This window comes from Varroa destructor, unplaced genomic scaffold (assembly GCF_002443255.2).
Source record: "Varroa destructor unplaced genomic scaffold, Vdes_3.0 BEIS01000001.1, whole genome shotgun sequence".
NCBI lineage: Eukaryota > Metazoa > Arthropoda > Arachnida > Mesostigmata > Varroidae > Varroa > Varroa destructor.
Window position 1 is genome coordinate 400,187 of NW_019211454.1, and position 18,932 is coordinate 419,118.

The following is an 18,932-nucleotide window of genomic DNA, read 5'->3' on the forward strand; positions in this document are numbered from 1 at the left end:
TTACATTCTAGGAGGGAGAAGTGAATAATTATCAGAATGCGCAATGAACGTTATACTGCCACTGTGCATTCTTCTTTCTTTACCATTTTCTGTTATTTGTACTAATCTATTTCATGTAAACTAAGTGTGGAAGCTATAAAAATGTTATACAGGAGGAAAACAAGGTCTGTAAAAAAGGAAAGTCTTCTGTAATGACTTTAGTATATACAATAGGCGTAATTGAATAACAAATTAGGCTTTGAATAATCATAAGTTGGAGTGGAGCGATATATAAGCACAAGTATCTCAACCATATCTGAATGCTATAGAAGCATATGGACGACGCTCATACTTTTTAAATAACTACCTAATTGTAGTATCATAAACGTAATGTGATACTTTTTTGGTACTATCAATGGTACTATTTTCAAATCAGAGCGCTTTGGCCATCCATAACATCAGATTTGTCTGCTCAATTTCGGTGTAAACATCCTTTTCTGCGTTGGTATTGCTTCGGTAACATCGCATTGGTGCGGTTGCTATAGAAATCTGTAAAAATCCTCCTGATTTCCAAAAAAAAAGCAGCTAAAATGACGTCAATGAGCATACAGGAACATTTGATGTATCGTGGTGTGATGCGTGGCCACAATGGTTGGGTTACGCAGATTGCCACAAATCCAAATTATCCTGAAGTGATCCTGTCTTCGTCCCGCGGTACGTTGCCTTCCAGATAGAAGGGCTTGACTTATGTAGCTAACACTGGACTTCTAAAATTTTAGTTTAGAGTGATACTAGTGTGACATAAGTGAATAGATTCTGCCGAACGGGTTCTGCTGGCAAACAGGGAGCTTATTCTTCGAGCTTCGTGTAGTTGATTTGCATACTCGTTCACCGTTCTGATTCTTTGTGGCGATCATTAGGCATGATCTGACCATATGATACAGTGGCATAGTTTCAGAGAGCCCTTTTTAATGCATGCTGAAAGAACGATTGTATTTTGTTTGTGGTATACATATGTTGCAAATTCAAATGTTTGCCAAAAATGCTCTACTCAAGAATAGTGTAATTTGGTGGGGAATTCCCTATCCGGCGCACGTTGCGTAAAACGAATTGCAATATTAAAATGTGAGCTGCAAAGATCTTCTGTGATGCAACAACAAAGCCTGGTGGCGCTATGAGTGTTTGATATTCTTACTGCTGTAGTGTTTTTCACGTATTTTGCCCTTTTGTATCAGCGAATGAAGCGAGTTGTACAAATTTCGAAGCAATAACTTGTTGATGTAATGTAACTTATCGAACATACGTTTGCGACGTTAATCGCTCATATAAAAGTACTATATTGGGCCCCTTATGTTCCTGTTGTATACCAGCATTACCTATCTACATAATGTACGCCATGTCAAATTTAAAAGAACTAGTACCTTAAATACATTACATTTAAAACTACTACATTAAAAATGTGCTCTATTTAAATTAAAAAAAAATTAATCCTTAGTTGACTGCAATATATTAACATGTAGTGTTTTTAAGATATTCGATTTTGCTTTTGTTGAAAAGCACGACTTAATTTTGAACGATATAAACGTTTCTCGCGAATATCTAACTGGAGTCCATGGGAATGCCATTTTACATAGTCAAGATTATTACTACATGTTCCTGATTTTTTACAGACAAGACTCTCATCCTATGGGATCTGAGACGTGATGAGGGTTGTTATGGAATGCCGAAGCGTCGTCTCCATGGTCACGGCCATTTTATCACTGACGTTGTTATGTCCTCGGACGGACATTATGCTTTATCGTGCTCATGGGACAAAACTTTGCGTTTGTGGGACCTGAACGCTGGTCGTACCACTCGGCGCTTTGAAGACCACACGAAGGACGTGCTCTCAGTGGCCTTTTCTGCTGACAACCGACAAATCGTTTCTGGCTCACGTGACAAGACCATTAAGGTTAGTCTGCTATTATTATAATGGTATACGTCTGCTTTTGTTCCTAACGTTGATACTTTGTTCTGACTGATCGACCTACGGTCACACTATTCAGTATATTTCATCAAATTAGAAATATTTCTAAGAACTTTACTATAGTAAACAATCATATGTATTATGTTAGGTGTCTTGGTGCACGCATTACTCTTAACACGTTTATTCCTGACATTTAAGAACTTGGAAACAATTTTTTTTTTAATATGTGTTCGGTATTACATGGAGATCAGGTACTGTTATGGATTGTTAATGATACTGTGAGAGTTTGTCTGAAAATAGTACTTTAAAAAAGTTCATAATTTTGTGGCTTGCAGCGCAAGAATGGTAATAATCACTAGGACTGATGGTTAGTGAATCAGTGCTTGAGGCCATTCCAACTTTTAGCGGCTGCTACATGAACGAGAGTGAGCTGCGGCCTTTGGAAGCAGTACATTAGAGAGTCGGTTTGCTTCTCTTAAGGCAGCTCATACAGTATTTTACGTGTAGTGACTCAGCTAAACTGATATGAATATCAGTTGCTTGAATTATTGGAACATTATGAGCGTATAGGTGATTTTTGTAATGCATGTAATCAATTTCTTCTTTATCGATTACGAGCTAGTTTATACAATTTCCATGCCTGCTATTTTTCTACTAATAAAAACATTTTGTTTATGGTCGATTCCATAATTGTATTACAACAATATGACTATCTAGCTATGGAACACTTTGGCTCAATGCAAATACACGATCGAGGATTCGCACGACCATTGGGTATCATGTGTGCGCTTCTCGCCTAACAACAACAACCCCGTCATCGTCTCATGCGGTTGGGACCGTCTCGTTAAAGTGTATAACCTTGCCAACTGCAAGCTTAAGACCAATCATTTCGGTCACAAGAGGTACCTCAACACTGTCACGGTTTCGCCTGACGGATCTCTTTGCGCATCAGGTGGCAAGGTAATACGTGAGATACTCATAGGTGTTGATAATAGGAGGTTAAGAAGTGTAAGCTACAAATAAAATCTAAATGTGTTCATTAATACTACGCATCAAGATTCATACGCAGTATAATTAACACTTGTAGATTATAGTTAAACTACCATAATGAACATTCGAATTTACAGGAATTCTCGTGTTCCTTGGTCAAGAACATTCGAGAAAGAGCATAACCATCTAAAAATTATTAGCCAACTACAACAAGATGACTGTTTCACAACTCTGACGCTTTTACAAAGCCCATGAGGTCTATTTCCACAAATTTCTGATGTATTAGTTTGGTGACATTTCGTAATGCAAATAAGCTTGAAAGATTGACTTTTTCAACTTTTGTTTCGGTGTTATATGCGTACAATCGTCAATACCTCTTGCGCATTCGACTTGTAATGGAACCAACAATGGCTTTCAACGTAACGGTGATTAATAGGACGGCATGGCTATGCTGTGGGACCTGAATGAAGGCAAGCATCTGTACACACTTTCGACAAAGGAAACCAACGCTATTAACACGCTTTGCTTCTCGCCCAACCGTTACTGGCTCTGCGTTGCCAACGGACCCTCAATCTCTGTTTGGGTATACATGTTTTCTGTTTTTGGAAGCTAACACATTTCTTGACTTTGCAGGTAATTTGAAACTCAATAATTTATTAGGGCTATCCCGATAACTCTAATCAAATCGCTCTAATGAGTTTAAAATCTGACTTGATAGTAATATTTACAGGTTAACATTAAACTATGTACAGCGTTTAACAACTATGCAGTTTTATAATGTTACCAATCAAAGAAGAGGTGTCTACTTTGACTATCATGAAGTGATGAACAAAAATATACACATTCAACAGCTGAGGTATTGAAGACATTTTGACTCACTGACTGTTCATGAGCTTTTCAATATGATTTTTCCAGCAAAACTCTAAGGAACCTTTACTAATCTGTTTTTTCTGTACTATCTGTTGGTGTATCTTGTCTTGCCTTTTGGGTGTCACCTTGGCATTGCGTTCTTTTATCTATTTCGATGATTGGATTCATTGGCGTCGAAGGATCTTGAGAACAAGCGCTTGGTTGATGAACTTCGACCAGAGGTTATCACAACGACCGCAAAGGGCAACCAACACGAGTGCATTTCCCTCTCGTGGTCTCCTGACGGACAGACTCTTTTTGCTGGATACACCGACAACACGATTCGTGTCTGGCAAGTCACCGTAAGGCAATCTACTGCTTAAGCGGAGTATCAGCATGAAAAAGCGGTTTTGCTGGTGATGCACCCACGCTAGCCCCACTTCATTTTAATGTCTAGGAGGAAATAAAAGAAAAAACGTCGTGTGTAATTTCTTTCTGACGTGTTGTGATTGCGTAAGATAGGCTGTATGCTATCTAGCTCGACGGATTAGACGAATCATAGGGAACTGGTTTCGATTTATGCATCGTGGTCATCTTGCTTGGATTAGCAAAGATATAAAACTCGTACGTAGCTGTCAAGGAGTACAATCAAAATTTTAACCAAAGATCTGCCCTCTTATGCCTTTGTTTTTCTGGTCAGTGGTTGTAGCTTAAGAAGTGTATTTGTTCGGATGAAAACCTTCATACAAAAGGTACCTTTTTTTGATTTCCAATGGGAATCCGATTCCGATAAGCGCTATTATAACTGAAGTGCATTTTATAGTTTTTTTTATCTTACCGGCAATATATTTAGATTAGCGCAGTTAAAATGATATCAAAAAGAGATGTTATTATACAAAGCACACTACTTTTCTTCAAATATCAATTATGCATCAGTTTACAAAGCTGCAAACGGTTCCCAGCTAATCATGCACTCTGAAAATCGTTAAATTGCATCGACACCTATGGCGTCGTTTGTGTAAAAAATAATTTTGATCCTAAGGCAAACTACTACTGGATTAAGGTCATATCTTGCAACAAAATTTAAAATTTATGGATTGAATTGCGAGGTTGTCACGACGCTTAACTTACGCCAGAGGTTTAGGAACAAAACATTGGTTCATATTTACTTCGTCATAGGTATTTTTGGTTTGTAGTTACGATAGTTGTCGGAATACAGCCTGAAGTGTACGACATAAAATAGAACTTCTCTATTTTTTCGTTTAGGCTATGTAAGCATAACATGGCCTCATTTTTTTTCTGCTAGGAATGAAATGCTACGGCCCCAACTTTCTTTTTAAAGCCTCATTGTGCCAATAGTTATTGCACTTATGAAACGCTGTTCACTTGAGTAAATAAAATATAGTCGAATTGACTCCTGTTCCTCAAATAAGCAGTAGACGCCTTTTTTTTGCCGTAACGCGAACGACAACGTATTCCATTTGCAATGTACCTCACAAGAAAAAGAATATACGCTTGTACCTGACAAAAAAATATCGTGGGCAGCCAAACTAAAAAATAAGTTTTCTTTGGGTTCTCCGAGGATACTAACTACGTAACTATGTAACTAAACTAATTAACAATTAGTGAATGTGTGAAACTTATAAGCACCTCGGTAGCATCGCATGAGATTTACTGCAGGTTTAATTTGGAAAATTATAGTCAGAAAAATCACCAATTTTGCACAGCGTTAGTAGTAGACAAAACACAAGTCTTTAGAAGTTTGCGACCTTCAACAAATTAAGACAACCAATTAAGTTACGATAAGTATAACTTCAAGTATCGAGTCGTGATGATAACTGCATTCATAGAAAAATGACATTGATATTGTGAAACATTAGCCAAAGAATTAAGCTTGCTCATTATCTAAATCTCGTGAGGCTTATATACAGAAAACTCACGACAAATGGCATAACAATCGACGGCATTCAAAGTGGCTACTTAATAATAATGTAAGATTTTATAGACTTTTTTTTATTTGCGGTTTAAATTAAAAGACGGAAAATTAAATTCGTTGGACTTATCATGCGCTAAAAATAGCAATTGATTGAGCAAATATAAGAAGCAACAGAAAGAAGTCAATTTGTTTGCTGACAACATAGTGCTTAAGAGAATGAATGCAAAATATAAGGTTAAATGGGGAAAAGCAGAACTTGGTTTTTTAAATTGTACTAAACTTTTGTGTAATTGAATGCAGTATTTGCGGCCGTAGAAGGTGACTGTACTTATCTAAGTGCCTTTCCTTGTATCTATCCGGGTAAACACATGCAAAGCGATACGGTCTTGGTCTTGAAAATTGGGTAGCTTATTGAACTATTACACTTTGATACTTTTGGAGCATGTATAACATGGCTAGACTATTTAAATGCGATGTTAGTATAAACAGGCATATTTAGAGAGCAATCTAATGGGGTTGTAAATTGTGCACCACTAGAAAAATTACTACGACTTCTAGTATAATACCTTTATTACAACTAGCTGTATTTTAAATCCACTATTCCTTAATTTAGCCTCTATTTTTTTATTCTTCTTCTATTCTATATTTATGGCTAATCTGTGTGAACTATTACTGCAACAATCCTGCTCTGCCTTTATTGGAAGGGTTATCAGGTTAGAGTTCGCTAATCTAAATCTGTAGATACGATCTTATCTACGACAACGCACATTACCTTCTTAGTTTCCTACCAAATTTTTAACAATCAATATTCCACAATGTTGCACGGTAGCCGACGTATTGACACTATTGTGTAAATAACTCTTCATCCATTCACGCTGGTGCATCCATAAAATATAACTGCGAAAACTACAAATTTGAGCACGTATTGCCATTTAATGACTGACTCACCCAGAATATCGGTGACCTTAATAAATGTTCATTAAATAGCCATTGGAAATTTTTCAACTAACCTAATTGAGCGGTTTGAATGCTCTTCAGCTGGGGATTGCTATATACTGCTAAAACCCAATTAAACTTAATTTTTTAGAGTTAAAAGCTTATATCGACATAACTGTGAATAGAAGTTGTTGTAAAATGCGCATGAGTAAATGTACCTACGAAAATTACAGTTCTAATCACCCAAATGTATAAAGTTGCTCCTATTAGTTATTATGATAAGGCTACCACTTCTAGCAACGCGTCACCGCTCAAAATTCGATAGAGATTTGACTGAATCCTATAAATATTTGACGTCTAAAGGTTTGATAGGGCCCTAGGTAAAATTAAGCGTGACTTGATATCTTAAATAAAAAGCAGCAAAAACGAAGTATCTTTGATTAATAAACGGAGAGCTGAATGCAAAAACATAGTCTACTTTTTGTCTTATCATCAACCGTGCTTCTAAAATTTCAAAATGCAGAAAAAGTGTTTCAAAGTCATATTAACTTACGATATCTAGTGTATGCAGAGTACTCGAAATAAAAAAAAAAATCGTGCTTTCTTTAAATACCACAACATTGAGCCGGCATCACTTACATTTTGAATAAATGACATTAAGTGATGGGATGATTAACACAGTAAGTGCGACACCCATTATGTTTTAGCGTTTCATTTTTTATAGCTCTCTGGATGGTGTTTTTGCCGTAAAGTTTTACAACGCGGGGTATAGACTTCTCTTTTCCAAGCCCGAAAAAGTTTCATCTGACAGGTCCATTTGATCTGCTTGTCGTTCTTCTAAGCATTCAGTTGTTTAGGAAAACAGCACACATCATACATCCGACAACATATCCGGTCACTTTTAATATAATATTATCTTTACTACAAAAACCTTGTACAGGTAGCTCAGGCTACCGACAGGGCGCGTTCTAGTCGTAGCGCAAGATGAAAACGCGCCGGTTCCTTTGTGTGGTGTAGTACACAAAGGTACTTTTTCGCGTGCCGTTATTAAAGCTCAAAATAGATATTTTTATCATTTGTCGCGTTGTCGAGGTCCAGTAGAGTCTACATTTAATCCAAAATTTTTTGATAAAAATATTTTATGATGCTAATGCATTAATCGAAGCTAATATAGTATACACAAGCAAAAACTTGCATGCAGAAAGAAAAACCTACTTCAGTGTAAAACAAAATGCCATTCATCGAGAACAAATTTCTCAGCAGTTCATATTGTTTTATAGTGTTATTCGCTATAGTTGTTATTTATTACAGTCAAGAATAAAATTAACAACTTCGAAGTAAAATACTAAAGCTTACGACAAATGTAAGCTGCATAGCGAATCGTTTAGCAATTTGCTTACCACAAGAACGATTCCCGTTTACTAGCTCTCAACTCCGGCCACAGATGCTGCGACCAAAAATTTACGAAAGAAAAAAGCTTGACTACTTAGCGCTAGTCAAGTCGGTTTGATCGACTCTTTGCGCTTCAAGTGTAAATGCAGCCAGAAAAGTAGTAGTTTCACATAGAATACGCAAACGTTTTTAAAATCTTTAACTCAAGTCAGTGAAGGTGTTATGAAAAATGGCAATGCATACATGTACAGGAATTCGGATGCAAACAGGTCGTGAAAAGAATATTGTTGACATATCAGTATTGAAACATATAATACGAAAATGTTGCTAAGAAAAATTCTGCGTGAAGGAAAATGTTTTTCGTTGAATACCCCCTTCGCTTATTTATGGGCGTCAGAATATTAACGCAACATTTAGTGACAAAGTGAGTTATACTCCCAAACGTTCAATACTATGTTAAGACATTTAATGCCACTTCAATTTCTCCGTTAAATGCGGGGTTTTCTAGGTGTCGGCATATCAAGCCCTCGCTAGGTGTAAGGATTGGTTGGGGCGCAATACACACTTAGAATTTTTGAACTCAACCCACAGATTCTAAAGACTTCGCAGGTGTCTAACCATTTCATTAATTTTGTGGTCAAGTTTGCGGGTCATCGTTGTAACCCTACCTCTTCTTTTTCGGTACAACGGCAAAAGAGGCATATCGTTATACAGCGTTGATAGATTTTAGTTCTGTCAAGGAATAAAAGCAAAATTGGAACCAATATTGTGTATTTCTACAAAATAGCCTGAACTTTTTTGAATTACAGTTACAGCTGACAAGCTCCAAATATTTACAGCCCTTGGCAGGCCATTTCTTCAACTAGTTAAGGCTCAACTCCAAGGGGATTGTACGGAGAAAAATATCTTTCTTATCAGTCAAATATGAATGAAAAAGTTGAATCAAAGTACAGTCTTCAATGAGAAAAATTTTTGTTCCCTTTCTTGAGCTTAAGACCTGACCCTTATACAGTTGTGGCACGAAACGAATTCATTTCCTGTTATTCTATAGATTTCATCCTCTCGAATGTATTGGCGTCACAATTAAACCATTGATATGAATATACATCGTGAGAATTAGCACATTATGCTTACATCTGATAAAAAAAATGGAAGCTTAAGATGGTTGACGTCGATAACCATACGGCAGATTATACTTCCGATGTCATTTTTATTATTCACTATTGTTATCGGTAGCTTGGACTGGTAACTTTCTAGGTGGAAAAGCCAAAAGTCACTGGTTTAAGCCCCGCCAACAATATATACCGCATAACAGTGGTGATTAAATGATAGGGCGTTATTCATTACTGGAAGTCAATACTTCCGATAAGTCTTCAGCGCTAATACCCATTTATGTATTACATATTATGGTATTTGCATAAAACACGGAACCTTACGATACCATTTTTATAACTGTATTTAATATTTGTGTTTCCTAAAGAACAAAAATATAGCCTACGGGCTTAAGCACTCTGTGCCACTATGCATATACACTAGACGATCATGTGTGAGCCTACTGCAACGATAATGATCTATTTAATGTGCAAAAACTTTGATTCGGAAGCCAATGACACTGGCAATTAACTAAATTGCATTTTTTTTAATAGGCCTGTCTCAATAAAAACGATAGTATATACACATGGCTGGTTTCATTAACTTGGATTGTTTCATGGCTCTCCTCCTAATCGCCTCATGTTTCTAGCTCAGCTTATATTCAGATAATTCAATCAGAAGCTAAGCCGGTTGTCTGGGTCCAAAAATTCAAGTGTCAATTTCGGTGTTTCAAAATTTTTAGATATCAGCTGACCGCTGCTCATAAGAAAGGGTATAGTAAATCGTACGTACTTAAGACGGGCGCTATGGTTAGAGCGGCACGCGGCCCTTTTTTTGTTGAAAAATATTCGTTGAAGAACAGCGTTAAATACCGATTCAGTCATGCTTTATTAAGTTTCTGAATAAATGTGCTAGCTTTTATCCTGCAGCTGAGCGTCCATTTGTGTATCAGTTACGATGAGGAACAGGGGCCATATCTAATTACACTTTTGGGAGCAGAAGTACAGTGCCCTATTTGTGGGACGTTAAGGGCATTAAGTCCATCGCCCTATAAAAAATACTTCCATGACAAAAGGCTTGCGACAAAGATACGTATTTATTATATTGCAAAGTATATGGATTTAATAGGCTTAAATACATTACATCTTCTTGTAAAACATCCTCGTTTATTACTGACAATGTATTCAAGCGTGCTTCTAAGGCATTCTTAAAGATTTGGAGGCGCACGCCTCAGTTGTATCATATCTGAACTGAGTACCGCTTGCGTAATCCGCAAAGATCTATAATACTCTACATTGTCACAGTCTAATTTCAACGCGGAAACTCTTGTATGAGGCATCATATTTAAGCATTTCTCTTGCTAGCCATTTTATCAGTCGTCTCCTCTGCTGAAACAAAATAAACATTATTAAAAAGCTTATATTATAAAAATGAAAATAAAGGAAAACATAATTTGAGGAATAATTAATATATGAAATGTAGCCAAATTACAAATTATATTTTAGGATCTTTTAATAAGGAGTAGTTCTCTGTATTTATGTGGAATACGACATGAAAAAAATGTCTACCTTGTTTTTCGGCATAGTCTTAAGAACCTGTCAGGATAACTCTTTATCTAGCGATCGATATATCCTATATCGCTTTCCCCCCGATAGCATTTTTAACATGTAGCCCCGCCTTTTTTTGTAAAAACTGCTATGGTTCATCGTCTGGCTCCTGGAAAGTAAATTAAACAGTACGTCCACATACCAAAATATGAATCGGTATAGAATTTTGAGTCTGAAAGTGTTTTAGGTTAACTTTAGATCAAAACAATTGATGTGGTTGATATTCACATTGCAGTATCGAACACGAAAAAACAATGCGTAGTAACAGTAGTGATCAAATTTAATTCATGTAAAATAATAAAATAGTAAACAAAAATGTTTCTTTAATAACAATATGAGCTACAGCAGCCGCAAAAGCCAAACGTAATATGACGTAGCTTTAGTTTAATATGATACCGACTTCCTTAGCAAATTTGATGTTCATAATCGCACGTTTATAAAACGCGTAATGTAATGCTCATTGTTTTAAATTGTGAGAACAACGATTGGCAGAAAAGTCGTCTGCTGAGGGCGACGCGCGGGATCACAAGTAATAGACAAGCAATATAAGGTAAACAGCAAAGACTATGAGAGAGAAAAAAAAAAACGCAACTTTAGGGAGCTTGCCATTGGTTGTTAACGTTTCTCGGCTTCTTTTTGCCGACCTCTTCTCCGCTTTCTGGTTGACTTTGCTGACGTCGGCGATTTCTGCTGGGGGTCATCAGCAACTTACAAAGGATCACGACGACTTCAGTATTTCGGATTTTTGCTCATCCACATCAAGATAAATACTGCAACATCTATTTTAATCAGGTGCGCTTGTCCTACATAGTGGAGTGGTATGCTATTACCGTAATGTTTTTTTTTTTACTGTGACTAAAAACTATGCTTACATGGTTACATTCACTACAGTGCAAAATTGATCGGAAAAGAAAAGGAAAAAACAAGTTTTTTTTTACCCACGATACGTTGGTTGTTCATGGCTGTGTACATATGTGGTTAAAAACCGCAAAAATTTTCAAAATGCAAATCCAGTAAGACTTGAGTGCTAATAATGATAAAGCCTTGTTTGTATAATTTATTAATCAAACATATCTACTCAACAATAAATCCAATTTTAAGGTGTGTTATCTCTGAAATATTGTAACTAGATTGACGAACTCTGTTCTTTCAAAGTCATGTCAGCGCTGAACCAAATCAATATTAAACAATGCAGTTATTACGTTTAACAAAAAAAAGTGAATATAAGGAGGTAAACTCTAGATTCAATTTATATTGAATTAGCAAATTAATAATGTATAAAATAACCAAGTTATCATAATCCAGTTACGATAATTGAGTTGCTTTTCGATAGAACACAGCTATTGTTGATTACCTATTGCTATTTTCATGTATTATGTTAATTTCGATTCAATTGGAGCCTCATTTGGACGTGTTTGTTTAATTTTTTATTTAAATATTTTATTACTAATCTTTCAATTTCCGTTAACGCACAATTTAATCGTGATTGCTTTTTGTCATACATGGGTTTCACTATCTGAAATAATAAACCAGCTAATAAATATAACTTTAGAGATTTTCTGCTAACGTGTTTGTTATATGCGAGACATTTCTCAAAAGACCTCGCACTCCTTGTACGTAAACAGGTTATTAGACATAATACCTGGAAGTGGTTCTATGTCTGTTTTGCACAAATCTATGACACATCTGTTTGGATTTTCAATAAAATTCCGAAATAGGTGGCATAAGCATGTAAGACATGGAGTGGCCCTTATCTACAGCCTTATGGGAAATTTTATCGGATAGTCACATACCTTCGTAATTTGAATATGCTTTCCTTCTCTCCGTTTTTGTGGTATTTGACTAGCCGTGCTTCGTGAAATTTAATATTACTTGGAACAGAAGTACATAGAGAAACAGGAGAGTGGTTTATCTTGTCTGCAATGTGACGGTAGTTAATGATATATAATCCAGTAACACCTTTTGTTAATACCAAATACTGCTAATATTGTCAGTATTACTACTACTACAAATATTTGTATTCAATATGAACAGCCTGATGTTGATGTGTGATTGCTAAGGACTGGGTTCAAAAGAATGAATTAGTTTTCTTTTTCCACTTAGTAGCGATATTTTGTCCTTTTCTATAGGTGAAATTTTCAGAGCTCGCAATAAATGACCAAATATCCTTGTCAGCGCTGCTCCGATTGGCGTTTAGTTTTTTGCTGCTACTGCTAGCTCTGTGGATGTTGCAGATGGCTAGAATCCTTATATAGCGTAAAATGGCAGTAGTAATAATGAGCTCCGTTTTCCTCTTTCTTGTTCAATCAGAAGCCGGATGAGGACGCATTAACTGTCCAGCCTCGGTTGTTAACACACAGGAGTCTCAACGTAATCAGCGAAAAATTAGGCTGCTTTAATTTGACATGGTCAATCGTTTGGGCGCTCTCTTTAAACTTTTTCATAATAAATTAGTTTTATAATGGAATTTTTTTCTAGGAAGCTTTTCTTAACCGTTGTGATTTTTATCTGGATATTGATATAAAGAAGTCCGTACTTTTGCTGATTTAATTTATTTTTCATTGCGTATTGACATTTCGCCGATATCACTTGAGTAGTGTTTTCTAAAATTAAAATTCCTTTAAATTGATAGATGAATTAATTCTTGCTGCTACTCTCAAAAGAAACCACAAAACTATCTTTAATTTTAATCCTTTTGACAGATCAAAGAAGGATTTTTTTTTTTTTAAATAGAGGTCAACAAATAGAAGTGGGCTTTCGAGAAGGGATTAAAAAGTTTCCTTATAGTTTGTTTTGTGTACATGTGTTTCGTCTATTTCAATCATTCTATTCATCGATTGATATGAACTTTGCTGATGTTTGCACATGAACTCTGTCGAGTTTTCAAAGAGTCATTACATGCAACTTTTTGTTTGCCTTGTATATATGGAGTTTATGCATTATGTAATAGGCAAATAGTATAATGTTATCTACTCAAAATTATACATCAGAATTGCATAAAAACTGGAACTGAATACCTGAAGCCTTAGAAAATGTAAACTCAAGTCCACTTACAAAGCATTTTTTTAAACAAAATGTGAGCTGAAATTAAAGTATTTTTAAAATAGTATTCAACCTATGCTGCTTGTACTTTATAAAAAGGCAATCGTGTAAACTGGTGGATTCACAGATTCACAAGTCTGTTAGACTGTAAGTGTTATCAAGTAAAATTTTTCCTGGACAAGCGGAATCGGATGCTGTAGTAGTCATCTGTTATCATAATCTAAAAAAGGCGATCTTCTACGGTTATGTTGAATTCTTCGTTAAATTCGTATATTAACTGCATTTTCACTAAAGATTACCTCCTTCATACTGCAAAATGGGGAGCGCTCTAGTTATGGAAATCGCCTGAAGTGCATTCATTTGTACGCCTTGCAAAATATTAAGATTGGTATCGCCCTGTCTCACTGCAAATATGGTGAATGTAAAATGTGGTTACTGATAAGGAAAAACATCGCTGTTTGCACTCGTGCACGATTCTCTGATTTCTATGACGGTAGTTGGTCTTGTGTGTTGTAGACAGCGCTAGCAACTTTTTTCCTCTAAATTTGTTTAACAATGGGGCCAGCGAATCGTCTGGGCTATATGATGCTCGATTATATTTATGTATAAATTTCCGAAAATTCACACGGAACAGAGGTGGTGCCTGCCTATTTTACTGAATTTGTAACGAATTGTGTGATTTACGAAGTTTCTAAAGAAAAATGTAAATTCAGAGAAAAATAAAAGCTATGTTGTTAGGAATTGTTGTTCCATATGTAAGCCTCGGCTTTTAGGAAGTACTGCCTAAATTAATCTGTATTGTTTTTAGATACAATTAAAACCCTAAAAGCCTCACTATGAGCTTACGACAATGATTTAAAGCCTCACTATGACCAACGCAATTAAGTAAACGTATGCTTGAACAAATGCACCCAGTCTATAATCCACTTCATTAGATTTCCTGTAGTGACATTATATACTATATTTCGGGTGAACTGTATAGTATAAATCGTATCAAATAGTATAAGCCAATGACTTCAGATGGATTATTATTTGTATTTATATCTTGATTAAGTTTAACTTTGAGAAAGATAGAATTTAGATCTGCACAGACACAATGCTTGTGCAAATATGGATTTCTTACAGTAGAAAAGCTACATCCAAATGAATATAGAGATTTCTTTGTATGCACTACGGTATGGTTTCTGTTGCTTACTTTTAGACTTATTATGGTCTTTTCTATCATGACATTATTGTCATCTAGGATTAACAATTTAAGAGTAAGCAATTTAGATGAAGATCTGTTATGTGTAAATTTACTTACACTCTTGATTTTTTTTATCATATAAGTTATTGGATTTCGGTTCATTAGAAACTATAATATTTTCAAAATATACTTCTAGTTTGTTATCTGTGGGACCTGTAAGTCGTGGGGTTTTTCTTTTGCCTTTTTCGAAACGAAGTTTCGATCGACTCTTCCACCACCTCCAATGAGTCTGGGGTGTAGCTTAAACAAAATAGTCCCAAACACATGAAATAGTCCCAGCTTCTAGTAAGATGTGGTTTCCCCGCGAATGGTCTAGGCACTAGAAAACTTGAATAATGTCCTATACAGTTACATATTCATGACTCATGTGCATTCCAGGTACAATAATATGAACGACTGTTGATATGCTCAGTTAGAAAGTACCTGTATTTCGTCGTTTTTTTTTTATCTGTATTACAGATTGGTGCACTGAAACGAGGGCTAAAATGGATGATAGTAGCCATTGCAAATTTTTAAGTACCGACGTGTCGTTTTCGTCGCGGCTTATTTTCTACTTGGGGTTGTTATTTCTTGCAATTATTGGGGCGCGTTTTTTACAGTCGATATGTCGAGGTTTGTACCATTGCTTCATTGGTCAATTACTAGGACTTAACGTGAATTTCAAGAAGTACAAAGGGAAGTGGGCAATTATTACTGGAGCCTCGGATGGCATTGGTCGTGCTTATGCTGAACAGCTCGCTGACAAAGGCCTCAACGTCGTTTTGATCTCAAGGACTCTTTCGAAGCTCAAAGAAGTAGCTTCTTACATTCAAGAGGAGTCCAAGGTAAAAGTAACGTAAAACTAGTTAATGGGTTCCTCAAAACAGGAAACTACTCACAAATAATTTAATTGTCTTGTCATATAATTATAAGTCCATCTTGGTATACAAATTTCTAATTTCTTGGTATCTCTAACTAAGAAACCGTTCTTTGATCAGTTTTGAGTATCACAAGGCAAGTTTGTGATTTGGCCTATCGCATAGAACAATGATTAGTTTTAAGCAAACGTCTGTATACTATTGGTTACCTGAAAAAATCGCTTTGTAAAGCAATGGTAAAATTAAATATAAATAATTATAACCTTAACATGTGGGGTCAACTATTGTCTTCGTAAAAAGTTTTGACAGTCGGGGTTATTACATGAAACTAACTTTCTTATGACGCTATAAAGGTCGAGACAAAAGTTCTCTCTGTTGACTTCTCATCAAATGATCGCGGCTGTTACGATGCAATCAAAACGTTTGTGAAGGACCTGGAAGTAGCTGTACTTGTCAACAATGTCGGTATGAGTTTTCCTTACCCGGAATACTACACACTTGTACCTGATGGCGATATTCTCATGGATCAACTCATACAAGCTAATTGCACAGCAGCTACGCTAATGATGCGTATAATTCTGCCTGGAATGACGCAGCGTAGAAGTGGTGTTATCATTAACATTTCTTCTTTGTCCAGCATGTACCCGTTACCTTTGCTTAGTGTCTACGCCGGTACCAAAGCATACCTTGACTTCGTCTCACAGGCCGTTGCTACAGAGTATAGGCAGTTTGGAGTAATTGTTCAGTCTGTAAAACCGGCATTCGTTTCGACCAGAATGTCCAAGATCCGCCAAGCAAGTATTAACGTTCCCACACCAAATGCCTACGTCAAACAGGCACTCACTACAGTTGGATTGGAATCGTCAACCTATGGATACATACCTCATAAAGTGCGAGGATATCTCCAGGAGGTTGGTACATATTGAACTGTCACTACCGGATCTTCGTACTGGTAGACATGATACCTAGATACTATGTCGGTTTGTATATATGACCACAGACCATCACTGGTTGTGTTTAGTGGGGAAATAATTATATTTATTCGTTGTAATTGAGTTTCGTATTTAGTCAGCTCTTACGGTTAGCTTTCGTGTTAATTGTAATCTTACATCCTCGCTTATGTTATTTTGTATTTGCTTCTGCTAACCTATTTTAATCAGGAGTGTCCAATTTATGTAGCCTAAATTTAGTGGCTACAAAAATATTCAGATCTCAATTGCATGCTCCAAATTGTTTCGCAAGGATACTGGATGGCAACAAGCAGCTTTCTCTTAGTAGTATGAAAGAAGCTAGTAAATGTTTTTTTTTCTTTTCTCAACGCTTGCTTTGGATTGTAATAACAGGGGTTTAACTCCGATCATTTACCTGATAGATACTTCTTGTATAATCAGAAGCCTAAAACGATTTTTAGTTTCACGGGCTACTATCTTTTAGCGCATTTAATTTTTGCTATGCGTAATATATACTTCTAGAAAACTGGTTTAAATGATTTTCATGTCATTTCTGTTGTTGGCGAAATGTGTATTTTTGGATATTTTAGCAGTTCAAACATTTGCCAGACCATTCTCTTCTAATATGCATGATGTTAAGCATCGGTCGGTTTATTTGCAGGTTGCTTTTACCAGTATGCCGATCCACTGCATGCTGGCACTATCGCTTCGGGTGATGGCTAGTCTGCGAAGCATTCGATACAAGAAAGATGCGAAGGAGGACCCATTCAAGAAATCAAAGTCCAGTTAATACTTTTGAATCTGATTATTTAGACTTCTTAGAGTTGGGTATGGTCAATGTATTTATAAGAAAAATGATACAGCTTCTATTGTTTTGTTGTAAACACAGCAGCCACGGTTCGAACGACGAACTCTCTTATTTGTGTCAATTAGTTCAATACACAGAAATAGGAGAATGAATGATCGGCGAAAAAATATCATTATCGGGGTTAGTTTAGTAAAATGAATTTTGGCAGTAATAGTGGTACCTGATTTTAATCAAAATGTCCACTAACCCATTATTAACAGAACACAGCAAGCGAAGTTGTTTTTGTATCAACATGAAGCACATTAATATGTTCTTCTTTTTTGAAACTTTATTAATCTTCTTCGTGACATTGTATGAATGCAGATTTATCTTGAAATGAAATGAGAAGTGCTCGAAATCAGTGATTAGTTTCATCTTGGTGGCTTTTTGTCTGTTTCTTTTGTGGTAGGACGCACAGAAATTAACATGTTGCTGAACTGAACTCAGATAAACTGACATACGAGGTTACTTAAAATTATATATATAATCGGATACAAGTCTGCTATGGGACCATACACCAGTAGTTAACATCGTCATTAACAGAAAAACATGACGTTCGATACTCAAATAAATTTTTGTAACATGAAACATGTGCACTTTGATGAAGCTTAATAGAGCATAATGGACGTCTAGGAAAGTTTGCACATTTTTGTGTTTTCCAGTTGTCAGCCAGTATTTGCCATTTGATATTATAACTGCTTAATTTTATGAATCGAATTTACTTAGGTGGTGGTTTTTTTAATAATGCGCAGACTTATTTCCTTGTCATATTCACATTACTAGTTTATTTTACAACCATAAAATACCCTACTGCTGAATACAGAATGCAGGATATTAAGAAATACTTGTCACAAGATTTTGCTTATTTCAGTTGTTCTACACATTTTTGCAGCTTATATTAATGCAATTTTTTAGCAAGCAATAAATAATATTGAAAATAAGCTGAAACAAATTGGTCCCGTTTTCATTTATACATGCTTAATAGCAAGTGCATGTAATTTCAGATATTTTGAGGTATCGAAGAATTAACATAATCTGTATGGTGTCTAATTCAAAAACTATGTAGATTGTTAATTTTTTCAGCCTCTTACGACGAGTTATACGTCCAGTAAAAAATAAAGTTATTTTGGTCAATCCGTCTATGATTTTTAAATAATGGATTTTCATATAGTCGGTTATGCTAGCCTGTCTAGTATATTTACTTTCAGTAACCTACTACAGTCTTAAAACTTGACTTTGTAAT

General features: G+C 35.8%; 2 protein-coding genes and 1 long non-coding RNA gene across 7 annotated transcripts; 2 read left to right on the forward strand and 1 right to left on the reverse strand.

Annotated features, from left to right (window-relative positions):
- Nucleotides 1-451: 451 nt before the first annotated feature.
- Rack1 (Receptor of activated protein kinase C 1) lies at nt 452-4,278 on the forward strand. Its single transcript, XM_022794947.2, has 5 exons — nt 452-693; nt 1,650-1,930; nt 2,663-2,905; nt 3,372-3,518; nt 3,985-4,278. Exons 1-5 carry the CDS (start codon nt 570-572, stop codon nt 4,165-4,167), a joined length of 978 nt encoding a protein of 325 aa, XP_022650682.1. The 5' UTR covers nt 452-569; the 3' UTR covers nt 4,168-4,278.
- LOC111245920 (very-long-chain 3-oxoacyl-CoA reductase-like) lies at nt 4,267-18,641 on the forward strand. 5 transcript variants are annotated; one of them, XM_086981049.1, is made up of 5 exons: nt 4,268-4,408; nt 11,452-11,539; nt 15,495-15,859; nt 16,246-16,803; nt 17,504-18,641. In XM_086981049.1, exons 3-5 carry the CDS (start codon nt 15,521-15,523, stop codon nt 17,630-17,632), a joined length of 1,026 nt encoding a protein of 341 aa, XP_086837175.1. In that variant the 5' UTR covers nt 4,268-4,408; nt 11,452-11,539; nt 15,495-15,520; the 3' UTR covers nt 17,633-18,641. The 5 variants fall into 5 exon arrangements, with proteins under 5 accessions (XP_022650673.1, XP_086837175.1, XP_086837174.1 ...); XM_086981048.1 differs by having other exon boundaries at nt 4,397-4,536; XM_022794938.2 differs by lacking the exon at nt 11,452-11,539 and having other exon boundaries at nt 4,267-4,408.
- Nucleotides 10,212-11,304, reverse strand: LOC147758099 (uncharacterized). Its single transcript, XR_015321901.1, has 3 exons — nt 11,148-11,304; nt 10,709-10,856; nt 10,212-10,525 (listed from the first exon to the last, which is right to left on the reverse strand). It is a non-coding gene; the product is annotated as an uncharacterized LOC147758099 (long non-coding RNA).
- Nucleotides 18,642-18,932: the final 291 nt, after the last annotated feature.

What these genes read in the sequence shown, in the direction of transcription:
- Rack1 (XM_022794947.2), top strand. Translation starts at nt 570, where the DNA reads ATGACGTCAATGAGCATACAGGAACATTTGATGTATCGTGGTGTGATG. An exon ending in GATCCTGTCTTCGTCCCGCG is followed by an intron (nt 694 to 1,649) that starts GTACGTTGCCTT and finishes GATTTTTTACAG; the next exon opens with ACAAGACTCTCATCCTATGG. An exon ending in CACGTGACAAGACCATTAAG is followed by an intron (nt 1,931 to 2,662) that starts GTTAGTCTGCTA and finishes ATGACTATCTAG; the next exon opens with CTATGGAACACTTTGGCTCA.
- LOC111245920 (XM_022794938.2), top strand. Translation starts at nt 15,521, where the DNA reads ATGGATGATAGTAGCCATTGCAAATTTTTAAGTACCGACGTGTCGTTT. An exon ending in ACATTCAAGAGGAGTCCAAG is followed by an intron (nt 15,860 to 16,245) that starts GTAAAAGTAACG and finishes GACGCTATAAAG; the next exon opens with GTCGAGACAAAAGTTCTCTC. An exon ending in TGCGAGGATATCTCCAGGAG is followed by an intron (nt 16,804 to 17,503) that starts GTTGGTACATAT and finishes GTTTATTTGCAG; the next exon opens with GTTGCTTTTACCAGTATGCC.